Source organism: Podarcis erhardii, assembly GCF_964252035.2.
Source record: "Podarcis erhardii genome assembly, chromosome: 6".
Classification (NCBI taxonomy): Eukaryota; Metazoa; Chordata; class Lepidosauria; order Squamata; family Lacertidae; genus Podarcis; species Podarcis erhardii.
This window is the reverse complement of record NC_138510.1, coordinates 71674677-71695281: the sequence shown is the minus strand read 5'-3', so window position 1 is coordinate 71695281 and position 20605 is coordinate 71674677. Positions and strand designations below refer to the sequence as shown.

At 39.1% G+C, this 20605-nt stretch overlaps 1 protein-coding gene and 1 long non-coding RNA gene across 5 annotated transcripts in view; one reads left to right on the top strand and one right to left on the bottom strand.

The window, feature by feature from the left end:
• The window catches only part of LOC309344000, a 288311-nt gene extending 272976 nt beyond the window's left edge, over positions 1-15335 (top strand). Inside the window, exon 5 of the long non-coding RNA XR_014157511.1 lies at positions 15155-15335. This is a non-coding gene — a long non-coding RNA (uncharacterized lncRNA). The remainder of the gene's footprint in view (positions 1-15154) is intronic.
• Positions 341-20603, bottom strand: SH3GLB1 (SH3 domain containing GRB2 like, endophilin B1). 4 transcript variants are annotated; one of them, XM_081866059.1, is made up of 11 exons: positions 20396-20603; positions 16246-16387; positions 13645-13773; positions 13092-13225; positions 12752-12844; positions 11668-11754; positions 9720-9743; positions 8128-8217; positions 7220-7320; positions 4414-4654; positions 341-3041 (listed from the first exon to the last, which is right to left on the bottom strand). In XM_081866059.1, exons 1-11 carry the CDS (start codon positions 20465-20467, stop codon positions 2934-2936), a joined length of 1221 nt encoding a protein of 406 aa, XP_081722185.1. In that variant the 5' UTR covers positions 20468-20603; the 3' UTR covers positions 341-2933. The 4 variants fall into 4 exon arrangements, with proteins under 4 accessions (XP_081722185.1, XP_081722186.1, XP_081722188.1 ...); XM_081866060.1 differs by having other exon boundaries at positions 11716-11754; XM_081866062.1 differs by lacking the exon at positions 20396-20603 and adding an exon at positions 20008-20026.
• Positions 20604-20605: the final 2 nt, after the last annotated feature.

Below are 20605 nucleotides of genomic sequence, written 5' to 3'. Positions count from 1 at the left end.
TCAGTGTATCTGAAGAAGTGTGCATGCACACGAAAGCTCATACCTAGAACTAACTCAGTTGGTCTTTAAGGTGCTACTGGAAGGTATTAATATATGATGTCTAAAATCATCTATCTGTTCAACATATGAAGTGTAAAGATATTAAGTGCCTACAAGTGTGTGATCTTGGTCCCAGTAGTCCAGCCACTTGGTTAGATACAAGGGAGAATATGCCCTGCAGATAAGGCATACACAGAGTCTTCCTTTTATATACTTGTTCCAAAAGCTCCAATACTGGTTTCATAGCTCAGCTGGGTGTGGTACCACATATTCAAGATACATGTGTCATTGAGAGCCTCAGTTCACAATTCAGACAATTTATTTTAAGTAGCCAAGGAGAACACCAATATCCAGTTTGATATACGCAGGTAATCATTCAGGGCTTACCAGCTCACCCTTCCCAGTACAGCACACCTGGTTCACAAGTAGACAATCAAGAAAAGTATTTTTAACTTTTCCACAAGCATTAGGTGAGAATTCATTAAAAGTTTTCTGCTGCCTTGAAGTGAGCTGTGAAGGTTGCCAAACAATCTGACAAATAGCTAGAGGAAAGCAAGGGCATCGCAGCCCCAAACAGTGTTCTCTCGCTGACAGCAAAAGCCACAAATGCAATCATGTCACAGACCCTGGAAAAAGATTTCGCTACACTTGCAATTGTACCCTATATTGTCCCTAATAAATTGGCCATATTTATTTAAAAAAAAAAGTATAAACAAAGAACAGCCGGGAACACTGTCATTAGCTGCTGAGCTTTCAGTATACAGTAATCCTGCACCTTACATAGGGGTTTGGTTCTAAGGGTTCCATGTACACACAAAAATTGTATACTCAAAACCTTTTTAGCCGCTCCACGGCTAGTGGGTGAGGGAGTGTGTGTGCAGCCCCAGTACAGGTGCTACAAATTGGGATTCCCTTTTTGCTGTCCAAACTCTTCCAACACACTAGTCATAGGCTGTGTTTTTTCGCCTCACATAGGAAAGTTTGTGCGTTTTTACCAAAATGGCATAAAAAATGGTATTCCAAGGACAGATTATGTACAGAGCTGTACTAGGTATTAAGAATATTATCAAAATTCTGCATTAAGAACAGCTGGATTCTGAATAATCTATACAGGTTGAAGGTCAGGCACAGTTTCATGTTTTAGTTTATTCTGCTTCTGCTAGTCATGGAGAAACGCAGACTACAGAATACTCTCCTTGAACAACTGAAAGGATAACTCAGCCAGCTTTCTGACCTCTGTTGTTCTTCATTTTCTGACTCCTGCATGCCTCCTGTCAAAATGTCCAGTAGTGCACAGTAGGCATGTGCAAATTCAATTTCTGATTTTCCTCAATGTACAGAACTTATTTGAATATTCAGAATCTTTTCTCAGGTTCTTACTTTTTTTGAGGAAAAGTCTTTTACACTTTGAACTACAGCTGAAATGTGCAACGGCTGCTCCTCTCCCTCTGCCCCAGTTACTGCAATATACAGGCAGGTCTCTCCACTCTGGGATCAGTATTTAGTTCCTTCCATCACCGCTGGCAAATTCATACATGGAAGTAATTCATCAGTCAATAACCCAAGCAGTTAGTTTCCCTCCCCATATACCAAGTTCAAGACTATCTCTCACACTCATCAGTCAGTGGATTGCTTTTCAGAAGGCTTAGCTAAGAAGCATGTATCTTGCAGTCCCAGATAACACGGAACTCTCACTTCTAATCATACGAGGTTTCCATTCAACTCTTCTCAAAGTAGACCCATTGAAATTAATGCACCTGTCAGTTATGTCCATCAATTTAATGGGCCTACTCTGAGTAGGACCAACACTGGATATAGCTGATGACATCACATGTTTTGATTACCGACTGTATTAGCCAATGTCCTTCAAATGTTGGAAGTCTTCTTTTCCAAATCATGGTATTTAATAAAACTTAATATTCCACTGTTCCTCTCCAAACCACTCATGACAGTTGTATGCTGTTGCTCTTTAACATGACTGAACACATTACATGTTGCAAATAAATAAAATCAAGAACTATTTCCAATTCAAAGTTATTCAAAATAAATAAATAATGAAAGGTTATGTTGGTGAATGCACAATTTCTGGTCTAGATATTTTCATCTGTGATGGTAACAACAACAAAACCTGCATAGGAGCTGTGGTATTTACACCATTTGTGTTCCGATGGGGATCATCATAGTTCTATTAGCTATTATTTGGAATAATGCCACCTGGACAAATTTGGAGTTATCGATTTTTAAAGTATATTTTAAAATGGAGCTAAGTTTTGTGCTACCTCCAAAATTGGGAGGCAAATTGTCTCTGAATTCCAGTTGCTGGTTAATCACAAACAGCTTTTGTACTGTGAGTACAGAAAACTCAACTTAACAGGCCTTAATCTGATCCCTCTAGTAGGGCTCTTTTTATGCTGTGCATTTCCTTTCAGAATTATATTTAAAGTTTTCAGTAAAAGTGTAATCTTCAGCTGCATAACTATAATCATAGCCCTTTAAGACATTAAACATCAAATATTTGTTTAGCAAAAGAAGTTACTGTTTAACAATTTTATTGTTGGTGAAGAAGCTTGCCATTATGAAAAGTTCTGTAGAAAACAATACCTCCCATTTTCAGTTTAGATTACTCAAAAGCAGAAGTTATTAGTGAAAATTCCAGTAGAAACAAAATTCTGTAGAAACAATCTTGGCACATAAAGTAAAAGCTTTTAAACAACTTAGATCTGAAAAGAGTATCTACCATGCAAGAATATTGGCATAAAAGCCCATTTCTAATGGCTGGTATTTACATCCTTTAAGATGTTAACATGGAAGACACTTAAACCTGTTTTATATAAAGTTAATTGCATATAAATATGGTCTCACCATAACTGGCAGTCTTTATACAAGCCAGTTATTCAGTTTAACAGTTCTAAGTAAGTAATAGGCACTTTGCCCTTCTGATTTCCTCGTTCGCCCATCAACCAGTCTGAATCCATGCCAGGCATACTGTACACCGTTATTACCTAAAACAAAAACAAAAAGCAGTGTTTATTTCTTATGCCTGTGTCATGAATAAAGAAATTAGATAACCTGTTTCTGAAAATTTTGTGAATTCTCCTACTTTGCAAGTAGGCACTAGCCTAGAAACCTGGGCTGCTGCCTAGTGTTCACTCTAAATATGTGTTAGTACTTTTATTTATTTAATAAAATTGATACATTGCTTGATTGTTAAAAACCTCCAAGAGGTTTACAAAGGGAATAAAACAAAAAAATCAGTAAAAAAACAGTTAAAAACTATTATCTAAACATGGGAAAAAACAGCAATAAATTGAAACAAATTAAAACACACAGCAACATTCACATATCTGGGTATATGAATGACATACTCACACACTGAAAAGAATGCAGTGAAGGCACCTGCCTGCTGTCAAAGGGCAGGGAGTTTCAAAGTTTAGATGCTGCCACACTGTTTCTTACAAATGCAGAACAGAAGTATTATGGGATGTTATACTTGCTGCTGCTAGTTTTAGGTTGCATTTTTGCACGTCATGGTTTTATTTGTTTACTGATAAATTCCTGGAGAACTTTTGTTATTGGGTTGTATATAAATATTAAGAAGTAAAATAAAATAATGGGTGAAGTAGTGTGTACTTGGTGTCCTGGAGCATTGTATAGTGACAAGTAGAAAGAACACTTTATGTCAAAAAAATACCCAAAAACGCTAAGAGGCCCCCCCCCCCCTCAAAAAAAAAATATCAGTGTAGTTTTGGAAGTTTCAGTCTGCCATCTGTAGCCAAACATAGATGAAAACCTGCTTCTTGATCTCAGGAACCATCATGCAAAACTTAGTTATGATATCCTAAGAGGGGTCCAAATGCATAGTGAAACAACTTTCCAAAATATATAGGCAAGTCAGGAGGCTGAAAGATTTTGCAATCCCAGCAGTATCTCCAAAAGAGGTGTACATGTAAAATAGCTTTACACAAAAATGAGTATTTAACATGTTAATCTATTGCTAATGCATAGCTACATGCAAGATAATCAGGGACTGAAACATCCAAGTAATCCTATAGCAAACTCAACCCTCCAGATGTTTTGAGACTAGCATTCCCATAATCCCTGACCACTGGTCCTGTTAGCTAGGGATGATGGGAGTTGTAGTCCCAAAACATCTGGAGGGCCGAGTTTGCCTATGCCTGGTAATATCAGAAACTTTCCCTAAGAAGCCACTCTTTCCTCATTACTAATTCCTGGTACATTGCAAGGGTCAAATGGATACTTATGTATGTTTACTGCCTTGGATGATGTAACACCAGAGAATTGGCTTTTGCATTTAGCTAGCAAAACATTAAATTTGTTTATTTCTATTTAAAAGCAAGAATAGAAAAAGTGTACCTCATCTGCAAGAAGTGATAATTCACTGCTATTTGCAGCATCATAATCATAAAGAACTCTGGCTTTTCTGTTGCCGCTTGCGGACTTCACGTCACCCAAGCTGGATGTAGCTGCTGCATTGCTTATTGAGGACAATGAGGCTGTAACAGAGGCAGAGGAGGCAGCTGTAGTAGTAACGGAACTACTTGGAGCACAGCTTGACGAAGACTGGTGATTGTTGGCAAGGAACGTAGATGGAAAGCTGTGAAACACAAAATTAATATAGTACTGAAAGGTACATACTAATGTTACCATGAGCATTTCATGACCCAGATCTATCACTTACTATTAGAAATTCATATACTTTCATTTTAGTTAAATGCCACTCTGTCTTCTCCTTATCTTCCAACAGAAACCTCTTATGACAAGGTGAGCAAAGCACACTTGCAAACATGATCCCATGATCCACAACTCACAAAGGAAGCCTATCAATAATGCCTGGTGGCGGGGTGTGTGTGAAGGACATTGCAAGAGAGATGTACACTTATATGCTTCTTTAGACGTTGTTGTTGTTTAGTCGTTTCGTCATATCCGACTTTTCGTGACCCCATGGACCAGAGCACACCAGGCACTCCTGTCTTCCACTGCCTCCCGCAGTTTGGTCAAATTCATGCTGGTAGCTTCAAGAACACTGTCCAACCATCTCGTCCTCTGTTGTCCCCTTCTCCTTGTGCCCTCAATCTTTCCCAACATCAGGGTCTTTTCCAGGGAGTCTTCTCTTCTCTTCTCATGAGGTGGCCAAAGTATTGGAGCCTCAGCCTCACGATCTGTCCTTCCAGTGAGCACTCAGGGCTGAATTCCTTAAGAACGGATAGGTCTTTAGACGTAGTCATCCCTAATTTGTTTCTCGATTCAGAAAAAAAGGGTGCCCCTGTATCCTACCTTTATTACAAGTAACTGGACCTGTTCAGAACCTTTCCAGAAATCTATTCTCAAGAACCTGCCCTATCAACTTTAACAATGAAGAATACATCGTGGAAAATCCTAATATGGCTCCATTGTGTTACAAGAAACAGCATTCAAGGGGCATTCCTGGATCTATTTGCACTTTAGAGAAACAGATACTGTGTAGATCAGGTTCTTTTAAGAAGTCCTGGGGCACAAAAACCAACAAGGGCTTTGTAGAGCTCAGCAGAGCAAAAAGTTGGGCAAAGGTAAAGTCCAACAAGATAGGGAAAAACCAACAAGAACCCATTTTATTCCAGCTGTAAAACAAATTGTATTGAAACAATCATTTTTACAGGTTGTGGAAGAGAAATATTCCACACTAGTGGAACAGACAACAGGGAGCTGGGAGATTATAGAGTACTGGAATGTGCAAGGGAGGGAATTTCTATGCAGAAATGCTTTCACAGCCCCAAGACCACAAGCAGTTAGATCAAGTACCTCAGCAGGCTAGCCATGATGTGAAATTATACCAAACCAGAGGAATCAATAATGAACATCTTTTCTATTTACAATGATACGACTGGATACAAAGTAAAGTCCCTCTGAATCTTGCCTTGTCACCAACCTTCTTCAACTCAATTTTTCTAAATGGTAGTAAGGATTTGAAGGCACACATGCAACATGCCCACAACTGATTCTTTTGAATTATAAAAAGTCTACAAAGTTAGCTTTGAAAAAATTGAACTGTTTATGACTTAACAAAAGAGGACTCATATAAGCCATAAAGGCTTATCATGATACACAAGCACATGAACATCCAACACTGCTAAGCACTAAAAATCTTTTCTTAATTACCATATTCCTTAAGACAACACATTCAAACTGCAGAAGACTGTCCACTTTCAAGAACAGGAAATTGTTGCTGGAATAACTACAGTTAATTCTAAAAGGCTTTTCTGGCAAAGAAATCATTAGCTACAGAGAAACACATTCCAAAAGAAGACCAAGCTTTAGGCTACTAAGGGAAAAGAGGATTAAGATACTTTGATCAGGCAAACTGATATATCTAAACACTGAATGACTTCATGCAGTTATTCTGAAAATGAAAGTGACTACAAGTTTACAGTTTACATATTCATCTGCTGCTTTAAACCTATGACTTTCTGCAGTAAGATTTTATCTCTATTTTTTTACACACACCCCTCTCTATCTATATAGTAGCTTTGTGCACTTTTTAAGCTGCTGTTTTCTCTGGCAAGCTCCCAGAAATATTTTTGAACCAGGTCAAGGCCTTCTTTTAGTAGGCCAAGATGCAGCTGCCCATTAGTGACTGGCTTTTAGTGAATGTGACAACTGTTTGCTAACATGGAAGTAATTATCCAGCAGGACAGTTGTTGTGAATTGCAAGAAATGTTCTGAACTCCCTCTGCCTAGAAAGTAGGCAGCATTTTTTATTTGCTGTAAAGCATTTTACCTCTTTTGCTGGGCTTGCTGCATCCATCCAAATACACCAGGACAAGCCTAGCTGTACTTCAGTGCAAGCCTGTGAGCAATTCAAGCCCACAGCACTTATTCATAGCTCTCTTCTGCCATCCATATGTTATACCTGCTGACCTGTTACTGTGATATGTCAGACCATTTCCTCAGATGTCTAAAAAGTCACCGAAGGAGGGTTATTAAAGAGACTATTACTTCCACTAATTTCTCTTCTTTATCTGATCACTGTAGCAACTTCTGGAGTTAAATTGGCCTGTCAGAACAATGAAGTGAAGCAGCATCAACTTAGCTGTCCTCCAAGTTACCCTTCAATTAGAGGTACTTCTAGCAACGCTGCACATGCAATTTAGGAAAGTAGCTATGAAGACTGTAATTTCCTTACCTTCCAAGCTGTTTCTGAAGGTCCAACATATACTGGTAACACTGTGCATAATACGTCATCTGAGCTTCTACAAAATCATTCAAACAGCGAAGGTGATGTGCCTGGAATGCAGTGGAGTTCAAATATCAGTACAGAACTGTGCATACTGTGTTGCACTAACCAGCTTGCAACATTTGGAGAGTTCTAGTCAGATTGCAAGTTTGACATGAATTCATGGTGATTCCAGATAACTGTGTTTATATTAAAGGTTGCTTCCAATATGCCCCAACAAAAATGTCCAACTTCAGTAACTATCTCAAATAAAGTGCTTAGGAAGATAGCCAAAGACTGACATGCTGGACTTGAACTATCCTATCTTATGAACCCTTTTAAATATAAAAATGGGAGAGACTAACCTTAAAAACTGATAGGATAGTGTCCTTCAAAATATCTGATGGGCCATCCTGCAAACTTAATAATAGAACAGAAAATAGTGGTGTCTCCTTTGTCAGTGATATTTAGACAGAACTTGGATAGCCGTTTGTCATAGATGCAACCTGCATAGCAGACCCTGCACTGAGACTGGACATGGGGAGTTCCAACCCTATGATTCTAACTTCAGGGCATGATTTTTCATTGGTTATTACCTACTTTGCCAGATGCCTTTAGTCAGGAGAGAGAGAGAAAGAAGCTTTTACCTCAACCTCCATAACTAAAATATCCCTATGAGTCTCCAATGCTCTTTGGATAGAGGTAATTGAAATATTGTCATAGTGCTTGCACAATCACTTGATTTTCTCATCCTCAATAGTTCTTATACATGTATCACACCAACTTTTAGAAATTATTTCTAGTTGTGTAAGATTACGTAGTCTTCTACAAACTATTATGAGATGCGTTTACAGTATTTTCTTCTACTTAGTACTTACATGCGTACTGCTGATGCCTTCCAACAGAAGTCTAGTAATTTCTGCTTGACGGTCAAACTCACTCTGGGCTATTCTGACTTCCTGTTCAGACTGTAAGATATATTTCACTTAGAATTTGATACATAAAATTAATTATGCTGCTAGGGTGGAGAAAATAAGAGCAAATGCCACTAAAAATCAATGTAAGAGCTTTAAATGTGCACTTAGATTTGCTTGAAATTAATGTGGATTGCAACACAGTGCTTTGCCTACAAGTAATCCATTGTCACACCTAGTCCCATCATTCAATTTATATTTCAGTAAGTGGTAGGGTATAGTCAGTATATTCTACTATTTCACGGTATTGAACAGCCATTCCAAAACACCTACAGCATTGCATTTCTCACTTGATGTCAAAACCTGTTAGGAAGCTTGTAAATTGACACTGAGAAAGTGGTTTTAAAAACCCTTAAGCAAGCCACTTATCATGCTGAAAAGAATTAGCACAATGCATCTACCAGAGCTCGCCATCTCTGCTCAAGGCAAAACACTGCTTACTAACATGAAGGGCTAGCCAACTGTTCCAGCTTCAAAGATTATCCTGGAGAGTCTCCTTTAAGCAGGAGAAATACTGTTCAATCAATCTTGTCCTGCAGTATTTGTATGGAATAAACCCACAACATCTAACATCCATTGTTCATGATCCTATGGAATATTCTGCCAAGCGTTTAGATTTCTTTGCATTATTTGTGGTGGTTTTCCATTTTTGTGCAGAGTACTTTTTACTAAGCCTACTTAACTTGACTGTAATAGCTGCATTTTCATTTCAGTATACAGGGATATACAGCAATGCATGATAAGAAAAGGCCCGTACATAATTTTAATTGTATGTTAATAGCTCAAATGAAGGCTACTTGCTTTTTCCATGTATGTTGTTTATTCTGACTGCAGAATATAAAACTAGGCAATATTCTGAGTAATTATAGTTTCAAAGCTCTTTAGAGAATGGGAAAACATAAGGTAAATAGTAAATGCTGAGTAGTAATGCAGCTATTGAGTTAAATAATAAGTATTCATGTGAACATTAAGTAGTCTTAAGCAGCGACATTTGAGACTTGGCCCTAAAATGCACCTTTCTAAACAACAAAAGAAAAATAGGGAAATGCAAGTTAAGTAAGAAAACAAGTTATGAAGAAGATTCATAGGATTTGGTTGCAAACATGGTGGGATGTTTAATATTTTACAGTTTCATATGTTTCTATAAACAGAATGGGAACATTGATTTCTCTGATGAAAAATTGTGTTGAGCTACTAGTTTCAGGCATGTCAGATGGGTAGTAGCCTGGATTGAGGATCAGAGAATTACCATGTGTTATTAAAGTTCTTGTCATATTCAGAAGAAGAAGAAAAACAAGTTTTAACATCTTCATAAACACCCACTCCTCTTTTCTGGTAGATTTATTTCCTACATGTTATGTGGATCATTTTGCCATTGCCACTTCAAATTGCATATAAGCAATACCAACCCTTTGATATCAGGGACAAGATTCATGCTGAATCAGATCTCAACATTATGATATTTCATAACCAACAGCTTCAGTTAGATTACTTACTTTTGTTACTTCCTCTGCCCAAATCTTGTACGCATAAAGAAGTGGAGAAACAACATTATGAAGCATTTGTCTGGTGAACTTGCACTCAGTGTTCTTTCACATCTTTCCTGTACTGATTTCCTTATTCACTTTACCTACAGTGTTTTTAATGTGCTTGATAACAAACAGAGCTGCATCTTTGCTTGTATACTAGGTTCTAACTAGTGAATTTTATTATGGCTCACCCAGGGTATTACCAATGTAATACTGTATTTTAGGTATGCATACCTATTTTCCAAATTTATTATCTAATTCCATTATATTTAACGACAATAATAGTGCAATAGAGAAGACTTCAGCAGCAGAGGAAACTGGCTGGTGAGCTGAAGACTTTTTGTAACATCTTTATTCCCAGCTATTCTCAGAAGAAGCTAGCTATAACCAGAATGGGGTATGAAGCATATTCTACCCTCCAAATAGACTTTAGCTGAAAACAGCTGCCTGCTAGATACAAAGTTTCTTACAACAGTACCCTTAAGCGTCTAAGATGCAGAGCACCCCTTCTATGGATGGAATGGGTCATTCTGACTGCAGAAAGGAGGTTCCTGTTCATGGAAAGGAACTCACCCAACCCCGATTCTCCCTTTTCCCTGCAGCTCCTCCTCCTATTGTTCCTCTAGAGCACATGGGTAGGGTAGATCTAGGCTAAGAACACTACCTCTCCCCACCTCATTCTGTGAGCAGAACTCTGCCCACAAGATCTCAAGATCCAACCCATTGTGTGAAATAAGTAGAATAGTTTTAAAAGAAACCAGCTAAAACATATTACTTTCAAAGCAAATGAAGACCACAGTCTAAGGTACAATTTGCCTGAATTATGAACGAATGCATGGATGATCTTTATGAAAAGGTGCCCTACACAAGCAAAGTCTATCACAACAACGGCTAATACAATGATAGAGGAAACACCAGTGATTTCTCTTGCCATCCAAGCCTGTCTTTATCAGATCAAATCAATAATTTAGACCTTTAGGTCATTTGAATGGTTATAGAACACTTCTATCCCATTTTTCCACTAATATAGTCTTCACTGTAGACAGCCTTTGGCTGAGCACTCATGATGCATTTAAAACACTGCTAACCCCAAAGAATCCTGGGAACTGTAGCTTACTGCTCACAGAGCTGCAATTTCCAGCATCCTTAAATTACAGTTCCCAGTGTTCCTTATGAGGCTGAATTGGAGGAAAGTTTCAAATGTGACTCAGAAGTTCTTACTCCATATTTCACTTACGCTGGAGCATCTGTTCGTTGACAAAATTTCAGTACAATGAGCAACTTCTCTTTTTTCAGATATTACAGGAAAATTTGCAGTTAATGAAGAGGGGGATTCTGAGGAAGGAAGTTGGCATTCAAATAGTAAACAAGGAACATATTTCCTTGTGAATCATTTAAGGCAATAATAGAGTCCAGTACAACTTGAATCCATACAAAAGTATTTTACTTAGAGTTTTCACTAGGCTTAGAAATATATATATCTAGGCAAATATGCAAATATCCCTCTGATTTTAAGCCTGACATGCTTCAGACATATTATTACAAAAAGCATACTCTGCAGAAAGAATATAACCCACACAACAAGCTGAGCTTTTGGATCTTATGTTTAGAAATAAGCACCACGTAACTGGACAATTTGCTAAAGCCTCATATCATTGAAAGAAAAGCATACCCAAGTAATAAAATAATTTAGTCTGCTGTTTTAGTCAACATTTAGTTTGACATATTATTTTATTTCCCAAAGACTGTACACAGAAGAAGTGTCAATAAGGTATTATATAAACCTGTTAATCTGATGTAAATATGTTGATCTGGTGTAATCTCTCATTCAAGGAATCTGGATGGGCAGTATGTATCAACAGAAAGCAAGAGGAAACACTTGAAGAAATGTTATGAAGACAAGAGGCCAACAAACCTGTAGCCATTTTACATGCACCAAGTTGAGCATGTATGAGACATTTACCATAATGTTATTTTCTTCAGGTGGAGACAGGTTTAGTTGCTTAAAGTGCATAAAAACAAAATTATGTTATTTTGTGAAAGAAGGTAAATTGTTGATCATTAAGTGCTACTGCAATGTCAGAGACGTAAGACACAAAAAAGCAAACAATAAACAGCAAAACCATTATGCTTCATGTATTCTTTTCCAGTATCATTTCCATATGTGGAACCAAGTACTGTTTGAAATAAGTTTAAAAGCCTTAAGATGCTTCATATACTCACTATTGCTCACCAAATCAATTAGGCCAGAGAACAAGAATAGAAGATGTGGCCTCCATTATATTACCAATCCTATTGTCCCTTATCTGGCTTCCTATGTCAATAAAATGAGTTTCAAGGTGACCAGGTAGATACTTTTACAAACTCAGGATTTTTCTTCATTCAGGTGGCCAATGAGCTACAAATTATGAACATAGGCACACAACTTTGAGACTTCCTTTCCAAAGCTAATGTATACATAGCTATTTAAGTATATCATATGTAGCATAGCTGTAGTATCCGTGATCAATTGAAATTTAAGTTTGGTATACCATTATTGTAGTCAGGTGTCTTCCCCACTGATAAGCACCTTGGAGTTGCAGTTAATAGAGTTAGTATCCTTCCCTAATCTTACTTGAAGATGTGCCTGGGAACTGTATTTATGAGATCTTTCCTAAAGCAATCCAAGTTCCTAGGTATCAAAATACCCTTCATGAAACCATTTAGATTTCAACCCAACGTTATCTGCTTCCAAGCTGTATGGTGTGGGAAAGATTAGGGATGTAGAGTGGCAAGGCTTCCCTTTACAAAATCTCACTGCAAACCAAACAGAGATCTGCTCCTAGTCTGTTCACAGCCAGAGAAAGAGAGACAGAAAGAACTTCTGGTTAACCCTGTTTATACATCTATATTTATTGACACTTGGTTAATACAAGATTTAAGGGCCACATGTTGAACCATGAACACCACGTAACAAGTCAACAATATTCTAAACATTTTTGGAGATAAATTTTACTTACTGCAGCTCGAGCTTCTGCTAATTTAGCCTTTTTCAGTCTTGTTTTGGCAGCATCCAAGTCTAGTCTTTTATTTTGTAATAATTTGCGTTCCCTCTGCGAAAGTTGAAGAAAATTGCATGTGAGTACATGGAAACCGTTCACTTTAGAGAAAATAGAGAAGCATAAGCCACTTGGCCCTTCCTATTCTCTCTCTGTTATATAATGGTTAAAGTTCTCTAGGTCACTTTTTTGTAGTAGGAAACCCCTAAGAATAATGCTTAATGACACAAAATCAAATTGATACTTCTTTATGCATTTGGAACTACTCCTTTAAAGTTAAGGAATCGTATTCACAACTTACAGTAATTGTTTTATAATCGCCTTCTATAAAATTTCGCAGAGGTGTGAGGAAGTTTATTGCAGATGTCTGAATTAGTTCTCGGTCTGCTGCTCCAATTCGTCTTTGTGTTTCTCCACATTTAATGAGGGCATTTCCTGCAACAGAAAAGTCATTCCAGTATGAGTTAACATAGCCACCCATCTACAATTACAGAAACGTAAAGCACGAAATGTTGACATAGTGACTTTTCACGATGTCACTAAGGGTGTTTTGAATTTGCATTGTTTTATAGCATGCTCTAAGTTTTACTTTTCATATTGCATTTTGCTCTTCAAGTCAGTTTCAAGTTCTCAAACCTTGTCCACATACAGCTTCAGAATAAGGTTACAAACCATCCTTACAGAAGCACCACTCACCCCTAGTTTCTAATTAATTCAAGACTGCCATCCTGTACATATTCCTAATTAAATGCCACTGCAATCCTATACTCCTCAGTGCAATCAGCACAAGTTGCTACCACACCAACAATTCTTAGTCTAGGATGCTCAAGTGATATGAAATAGTTGTTACTTACCATATGCTGTTCCAGGACCAAACTCATTCCCAGCATCAATCATGTGCTGGCCCAATATTTCTGGGTTATTCATACGACTTGGAGCTTTGCGGTCTAGTTTTTCATAGACAAACTCTTCCATTCTAGCATCTAACAAAAGATAACACAACCAATTGTAAGTTACTGGCCAATGTAAAAAGCAGTTATTTGAAATCTCAAATAATGCTGTTAAGTGCTAATGCTTGATGAGAGCTTTTTTGAAGAAGAAGAAATACCCAACATCCTTTTTATGTATAACTTGCAAATGTGAAAAATGATTAAAAAAAACCCTATCATGGTTAACAGCACCTAAACTCACACTGCTCAAGTCATTTTTGCCTATTTTTGCACATATTTTTCTTCACTTACTACCCAGCCACAACTCATGGTCACCACTGACCCTTCAAAATGCTGTGTGCACACCAGAAGATGGGGGACAGAGGCAGCATAAACTGCATAGGGAACTGAAACAGCTATGTTAGTCTCTTCTGTCTGTTGCAGCATTTTTTAAAATCCTCCTCTCTGACATGGAATATGGGAACTCATATCACAACAAACAGAAGCCTTCATGTCAAGGAGGTTTGTGGATCCCTGTCTATACAGCAAAAAGGTCAGTTTTAAAAGATTTCATCGTCACTCAAGATTTAAATGAGGAAATCTATTTAAGTATACAAATACTCAAGAGACATATTACAGCCTCCCATTTCCAAACAGATGGGCTGTCTGAAGTGTGAAACTCCTTTTTAAGAAAATCAGCAGCTTTATATAGTTCTGAGAGATAGCCAAGTACACTGAAGACCTAATATCATTTTCTGTCCTATCAGCATTTCAGAATTATGTTAATTAACAAAGTAGCTGCTTAAAAAAAATACCTCACCCCTATACATTTCCAAAAAAGATATTCCCCAACAGCCTGAAGGAATACAAAACATAGATCAGCAGTAGTACTGTAAGATTGCTGAATTTTCTTAATGTGGATCTACTCCACTAACAAACACATGCCCTCAATAGTCAGACTATAAATTTAATAAATAATAATAATACCAACAAAAAATTTAGTGAGCAACAAGTGAACACCCTCTCACCCCTCTTCTTCCATGAACTAGTATTAGAAGACTGAAACTTCAACGCACACACAGACTCAAGGAAAAGATTCAATATACAGTAAGGCCACCTAGCCTATGACTGCATATCAACCTTATATAATTAAGTTTCTAACCCACTCTTTCAAAGTTGTAGGCCTAGAAAGTAATTTCTCAACCTTAAACATGAACTACAGAGAAGGTAGTAGGCATTTTTTGTTATTAAGGCTGGAAAAAAGATACCAGATGCTAGGTTGTTGTTTCTTAAGCATTCCACACAGTTTCCAGCATGCAATCATTTACTGAGCAAATCAGGATCAGCTTCAAAAGACCAAAGTTCAAAAGCAAAGCTTGAAAACAAAACAAATGCCAATGAGAATATTGAAGTCAGGATAAGATAGTATGACAAGTTATGGGTCTCTGCAGCCACAGTGGGTGCTGTGATACTCCAGTGGTTTGACTTCACCCTGGAGGCACACTCCATTGTCTTTTGAAACAGATGGATGCCAACAACAATTGATGGTATTTGATTCTAGGATATTTTCCTTTCAGATGTTAATTGTATCTTAATGGAATATTGTTTCTATTTTTAAAGAAATAATTAATATTTAACTTTATACCCATTTTTTTCTTAAAAAGCTAGGGATTTATATTTAAAGTATAGCCAGCAACGTTCATTCAATATACTGTTCAAATCTTTGTAAAGAACACGTGGAGAATTAGCTCCAGACTGGAAACTGGTTTTATTGCACTAAACTAGTTACCGCTTTACCAGGGTTCAAATTTCTCCCCATGCACACATATATGTCCCAACACTAGCTAGGGTGAAGTAAAAGCTGGAGTGATGTTCAAATAGGTACCCCATCATCATCATTATTTTACTTTTCAGTTCGCAATAAATTGTATTTTGTTTTCAGATTAAAATTGGAAGTCAGAGCTGAACAAAGCCACTTTTTCTGAGGTAGATCATTCTACAGAGCTGTCTTTGAGAACAAAACTTACTTTCTTAAGTCATAAAGCTACCAATCATTTTGCAGTTACTGAAGCAGCAGCAACCAATACTTTCCATGAAGCCAGGCTTCATAGCTCACCACAAAAGATAAGGTTTACAAACACAAGCCTCTCCATAGTCAACAACAGAAAAGTTCTAGCTGTGTTCCACTTAGCATATTGTGCTAGGTCAGTCTTGTAAATAGGCCCCAATAGTAACCAACTTACCAAATATATATATATATATACTAGTCTATTGAAAGGCTTGCAGTAACACCTTAGCAAGTTGGAAAAGTTGTTTTCTGCCAAGCAAACTGGCTGAGAGACATTACTCTAGCCCACTGCATGCTTTTGCTATCTATAGTAGAAGGGTCTTGTCTTCTTCCACAGCTAGCACAGAAACCAAACCAGAATGAATTCCGGTTGGCTAAATACAAGGCTGTCCTATGTAGCATGCACAAAGTGTTACCTGGCAAACATCAAGAGCAAAATAAAAACATGCTTTTCTTACTTGGATTGGGTTGCAACAACACCTCTGTCTGCTTCATAACCTTTTCTGTCCATTGCTTAGTACATTCTGCTTTGCACAGAAGATTTTCTAAGTGAGCATCCAATTCAGTCTTCTCTGCTTGCCCAAGTTTTTCTTCTGTAAACTACATTGGTTAAACAAACAAATAAATCACTTTTCATGTTACAGTCCAGAAATACAACTTTTGTTAGTATCAATACACAAAAAGTCATAACAGAAATATTATTCAAGAAAGAGAAATTTCCCTATTTTATTCCTTCAAACTGTTATGAAAATGAAGCTACCAACTGGCTTGATGTCTAACTAGTACTTCAAAAAGGAGGACTGCAACACTTGAAATAAGACAAAGAATAATATTTTCAGTCAAATCTTAAACACAAAACTTTACATAGAGGTCAAGTGTATAAATGTGGTCTCATTAAAAGAATACAGAATTAAAAGGGTTACAAATACAAATGCAGAAGTGTCAATAAAATTTACACTTTGGTCGCTTACTGGAGCAAGCAGCAACTGCCCCAGGCCACACCCCTTCCATGTCAAAACTTCCTCCAGATTTCTGCACTTCCATATCCCAGGCAGAGAAAACCTAGAATAGTGCTATGATGCTTGCTTTTATCTACAAGGCTGCATTGTATCATCTACCATATGGCATATTTGATACCATATTAAATAACTTCATCTGTTTTTATTTTAAAAGGAGTATATTGATGAAGGGCCACACAAAAGCTTCCAACTTTCTTCTAAATCTATTACTGAATAGCTAATACTAGAAGAGCTGCTGGTTAGCTGTGCTGCATACTGCACTGGTCCTAGCTGCAGTGGAAATATTGAATTATTACTTAGCATCAGTAATGGACTGGATGAGGGTCCTACAGAAACTTGATCCTGACAAGACAGATGTAAGGTAGCTCATCTCTCCAGAGAGGTAGCATTCAAGTTGCTGTCAATAGGATTACTTTCCCCCAAAAGAACAAGTTTTACAGTTTGGGATTGCTCATAGACCTTTGGAAACAAAGCTGGATCAGAACAGCATAGAACATCTTCCACCAGCTGCGACACCTGCAGAGACCCCTCTTGCATAGAAGATTAGTCATAGTTATCCATGTTCTGGTTACTCCAAGAATATACTACTGCAGTGTGCTGTATGTGAAGTTTGCTCTTAAACTTCAGGACCTCAACAGACACTAGGCATTAACTCGGGTTACTGGAACCACCAATATATGAACTCCATAGGCTTCCACGATTCTCAGCACAATTCACAGAGCTGTTGGCTATTTAATGCTGTCTTCAACAACAGTTATATTGTTTGTTATTGATGATGTTAACTACCCTGATTTGCTTTTATCTAGTGACAGATGAACTTTCATGACATTATGGTGCAATTGTAGCAGGAGCGATGAGCTAGGATTTGGGAAACCTAGGTTTAAATCACCACTCAGTCATGAAGTTCTCTAGGTGACTTTGGGTCACTCACTTTCTCTCAAGACAAAATTACCTTAGGGCTACTTTCTCCCATTTATCATCCCAACAGCCCTAAGGTAGTTTTGTCTTGAGAGAAAGCCTGAGCTCCTTGAAGAAGACGGAAGATTATCTTATAAATAGCACTGACAAAAGAAACTGAGCATGTGTAGCCACTGTCAAAAATATATGACCAATGTTCTTAGGAGCTATTATGCAACTGACTCCTCCCAAAAATTATGGAGTAATGTACAAGAGACAGGAAGCTAACAGGAAAGTGTATAACAGTGGTTAAAAATATTGCTATGACAACCCATTTCTCTAACCCACTTATGGGTCTGATTTGTTAAAAACCCAGTGAAACAGATTAACTCAGACCAATATATTTATTTGAAATCAAGCCAATCTGAGAAAAAAACATTAAAAACAACCTTTTCACAGAAACGTTAATCACATTAAACATCACAAGACAGGCATCATAAGATCTCTAAATAAGAATATAGTTTGTCTTGTCATCTCTTCACTACTTGTGAAGATAGACTACAGATGCAAAAACTTCACATGGAAAAGAGGAACAGCACAAAATCACTAATCTATGAAACAATCGCTGCTTAAATAATAATTCCTAATTAAAGTGTTAACCTTTTAGAAGAACCCTAGAAAGCAAAGATTTGAAAAATAGTATTTGTACGATCCATACCTCAGCCCCACTTTTTTAGTCACAAGATCTTCCGCCATTATCACAACATGCTTTTGAAGGTTCAAAAGTAGGTGGCCATTCAGCATGGGGCCTTTCTAGCTTAAGAGACTCTACACCAGAGCTAGCACAAGGATGCAAAGGAGGCCTACAAGGTTCACTCCTGCCTACACTGCAGCCTAGTAGAGAAAAGGTGGTAGGCACAGGATAGCTGGTTGCCAGGTATAGGTGGACAGTAGCTGTCCTTCATACCTTTATTCACCCTTTAATTTGGAAAAAAGAGGAGTGAAGAGAGCAGGAAAGAGGCAAATGAAAAACTGATACATCTTTGATGCAAAGGAAATTAATGTTTAGTGGGTAAGCAAAGGGAAGATTCATTTGCAGAGTTTTATTGTTTGCAACACACACCCAGCACTTTGTCTTCCGATCTATCTGTGGTTGGTCTTGGGCAAACACCTGTCTTCATCTAGCCCAACTGAAATGTGCCTCTGAAGCTCACAAGGACAACAGCACCACTTCCACATGCACAGTTTGTCCTCAGCATCGGGTAACTATATGCTTCCTTAGAACATGGCACTTCCAGTCAGCTTGCATGTTTGATAGGAGCTTCCAAGGGCAAGAGAAGACAGGAGGTGTGGAAAGGTTTTGGCAAGACTAGCTCAATGAACTTAACAGATCAACGAAATGGCACTCTTTGCAGCACAGAGAGAGGGGGAAATTAATGTATTTCCACTTTCTGGAAGTAGTTACTGTGTAATTTCTAATTAAATCCTGTCAGATATGAAACACCACCCTGGAATTAAGTTGTGAATTCTTAATACGTAGCGGGAGGTCTACTGCACTGATGTTCTGTAGAAATGCTTGCGTAAGACAGGAAGCCCGATTCAAGGCTAAGCTGGAAGCAACACCCCATTTTAAAAGCCCCAATTCCCTGCCACCTCACACCACTCAGAAATGTGGGTAAAGGTGTGGAGATTAAGGCCACAAGACACAATCCTCCTCCGCTCCCCATATGTCTGCCTCCACGGATAGCACATGAGAGGCCCTAGAGCAGGGTTTCCCCAAACTTGGGTCTCCAGCTGGGTCTTTTGCACTACAATTCCCATCATCCCTGACCACAGTTCCTGCCAGCTACGGAGGATGGGAGTTGTAGTACAAAAAAACCATTATGTTTATATTATAGCATTATATTATTATTAACACCCCTCTCTAATAAATAAAAATATTAAAATCATGCCACCCATCAATTAATAATAATAATAATAATAATAATAATACCCCCGCCCATCTATCTGTCTGGGTTTCCCCATCCACTCTGGGCGGCTTCCAACACATATAGAAACGTAATAAAACGCCAAACACTAAAAACTAGGCCGCTGCGAGTCTTCGCCTACAGGCAACACTGGCCATGCCCAAAATTTCGAGCAGGCCCCGTTTCCCCGTTGGCTTAGCACAGCCGGCCAGGGGAAGGGAGTGGGCGGCGGTGGGGAAGAGAAAGAGAGACCGAGAGAGACCCACACCCAGGAGAGGGGGAGGTCTTGCGTAAGCCCCTGAGGCCGGCAGCGGGCGGTCAGGCCCGTCCCACCCACCGCCGCGGGCGCCGAGAGGACAGCCGGCCTGAGGCCTCTCAAAGGCCGGCCAAGGAGGGAGGGCGACTCTCGGCTTCCAGCCCCGCAGAAAGGCGACAGCGGATGGGCGGCGGCTTAGACGTGCGCGGGGGTGTGGAGAGATAGAGAGAGAGGACGAGGCGCCACCAGGCTGCCAAGCCGTGACAAGGCCCGGCCAGGCCCCACTTAGCGGAGGGGCGTGTGTGTGTGGCCCCCCTCCAGCTCTGCCTTTGAATAAACAAATAAGGGCGGCGCGCGCAACCAACGGTTTCAACGGCTCCCGGGGGGGGGCAGGTCGGAGGAGCCGCCGCCCTCCTCGCCGCTGAGGCGAAGCCAGGCCAGCTCTAGTCGCCCTTCGCCTCTCCGTTACCTGCACGGCGCGGCTGAGGAACGTGCCGGCGTCGGCCGCCAGCTTCTTTACATTGAAGTCCATTATGTTCATCTTCGTGGGAGGGGTGACGGTGCCCCCGGCGACGGTCGGTCCCGCCCGTCCGTCACGGCGCGCCCGCCTCAGAAGCTGCCGGCCAAGGCAGCGGCGGCGGCGGCGTAAGGGCGCTGCCGGGCCCGGCCGGGCACTGCT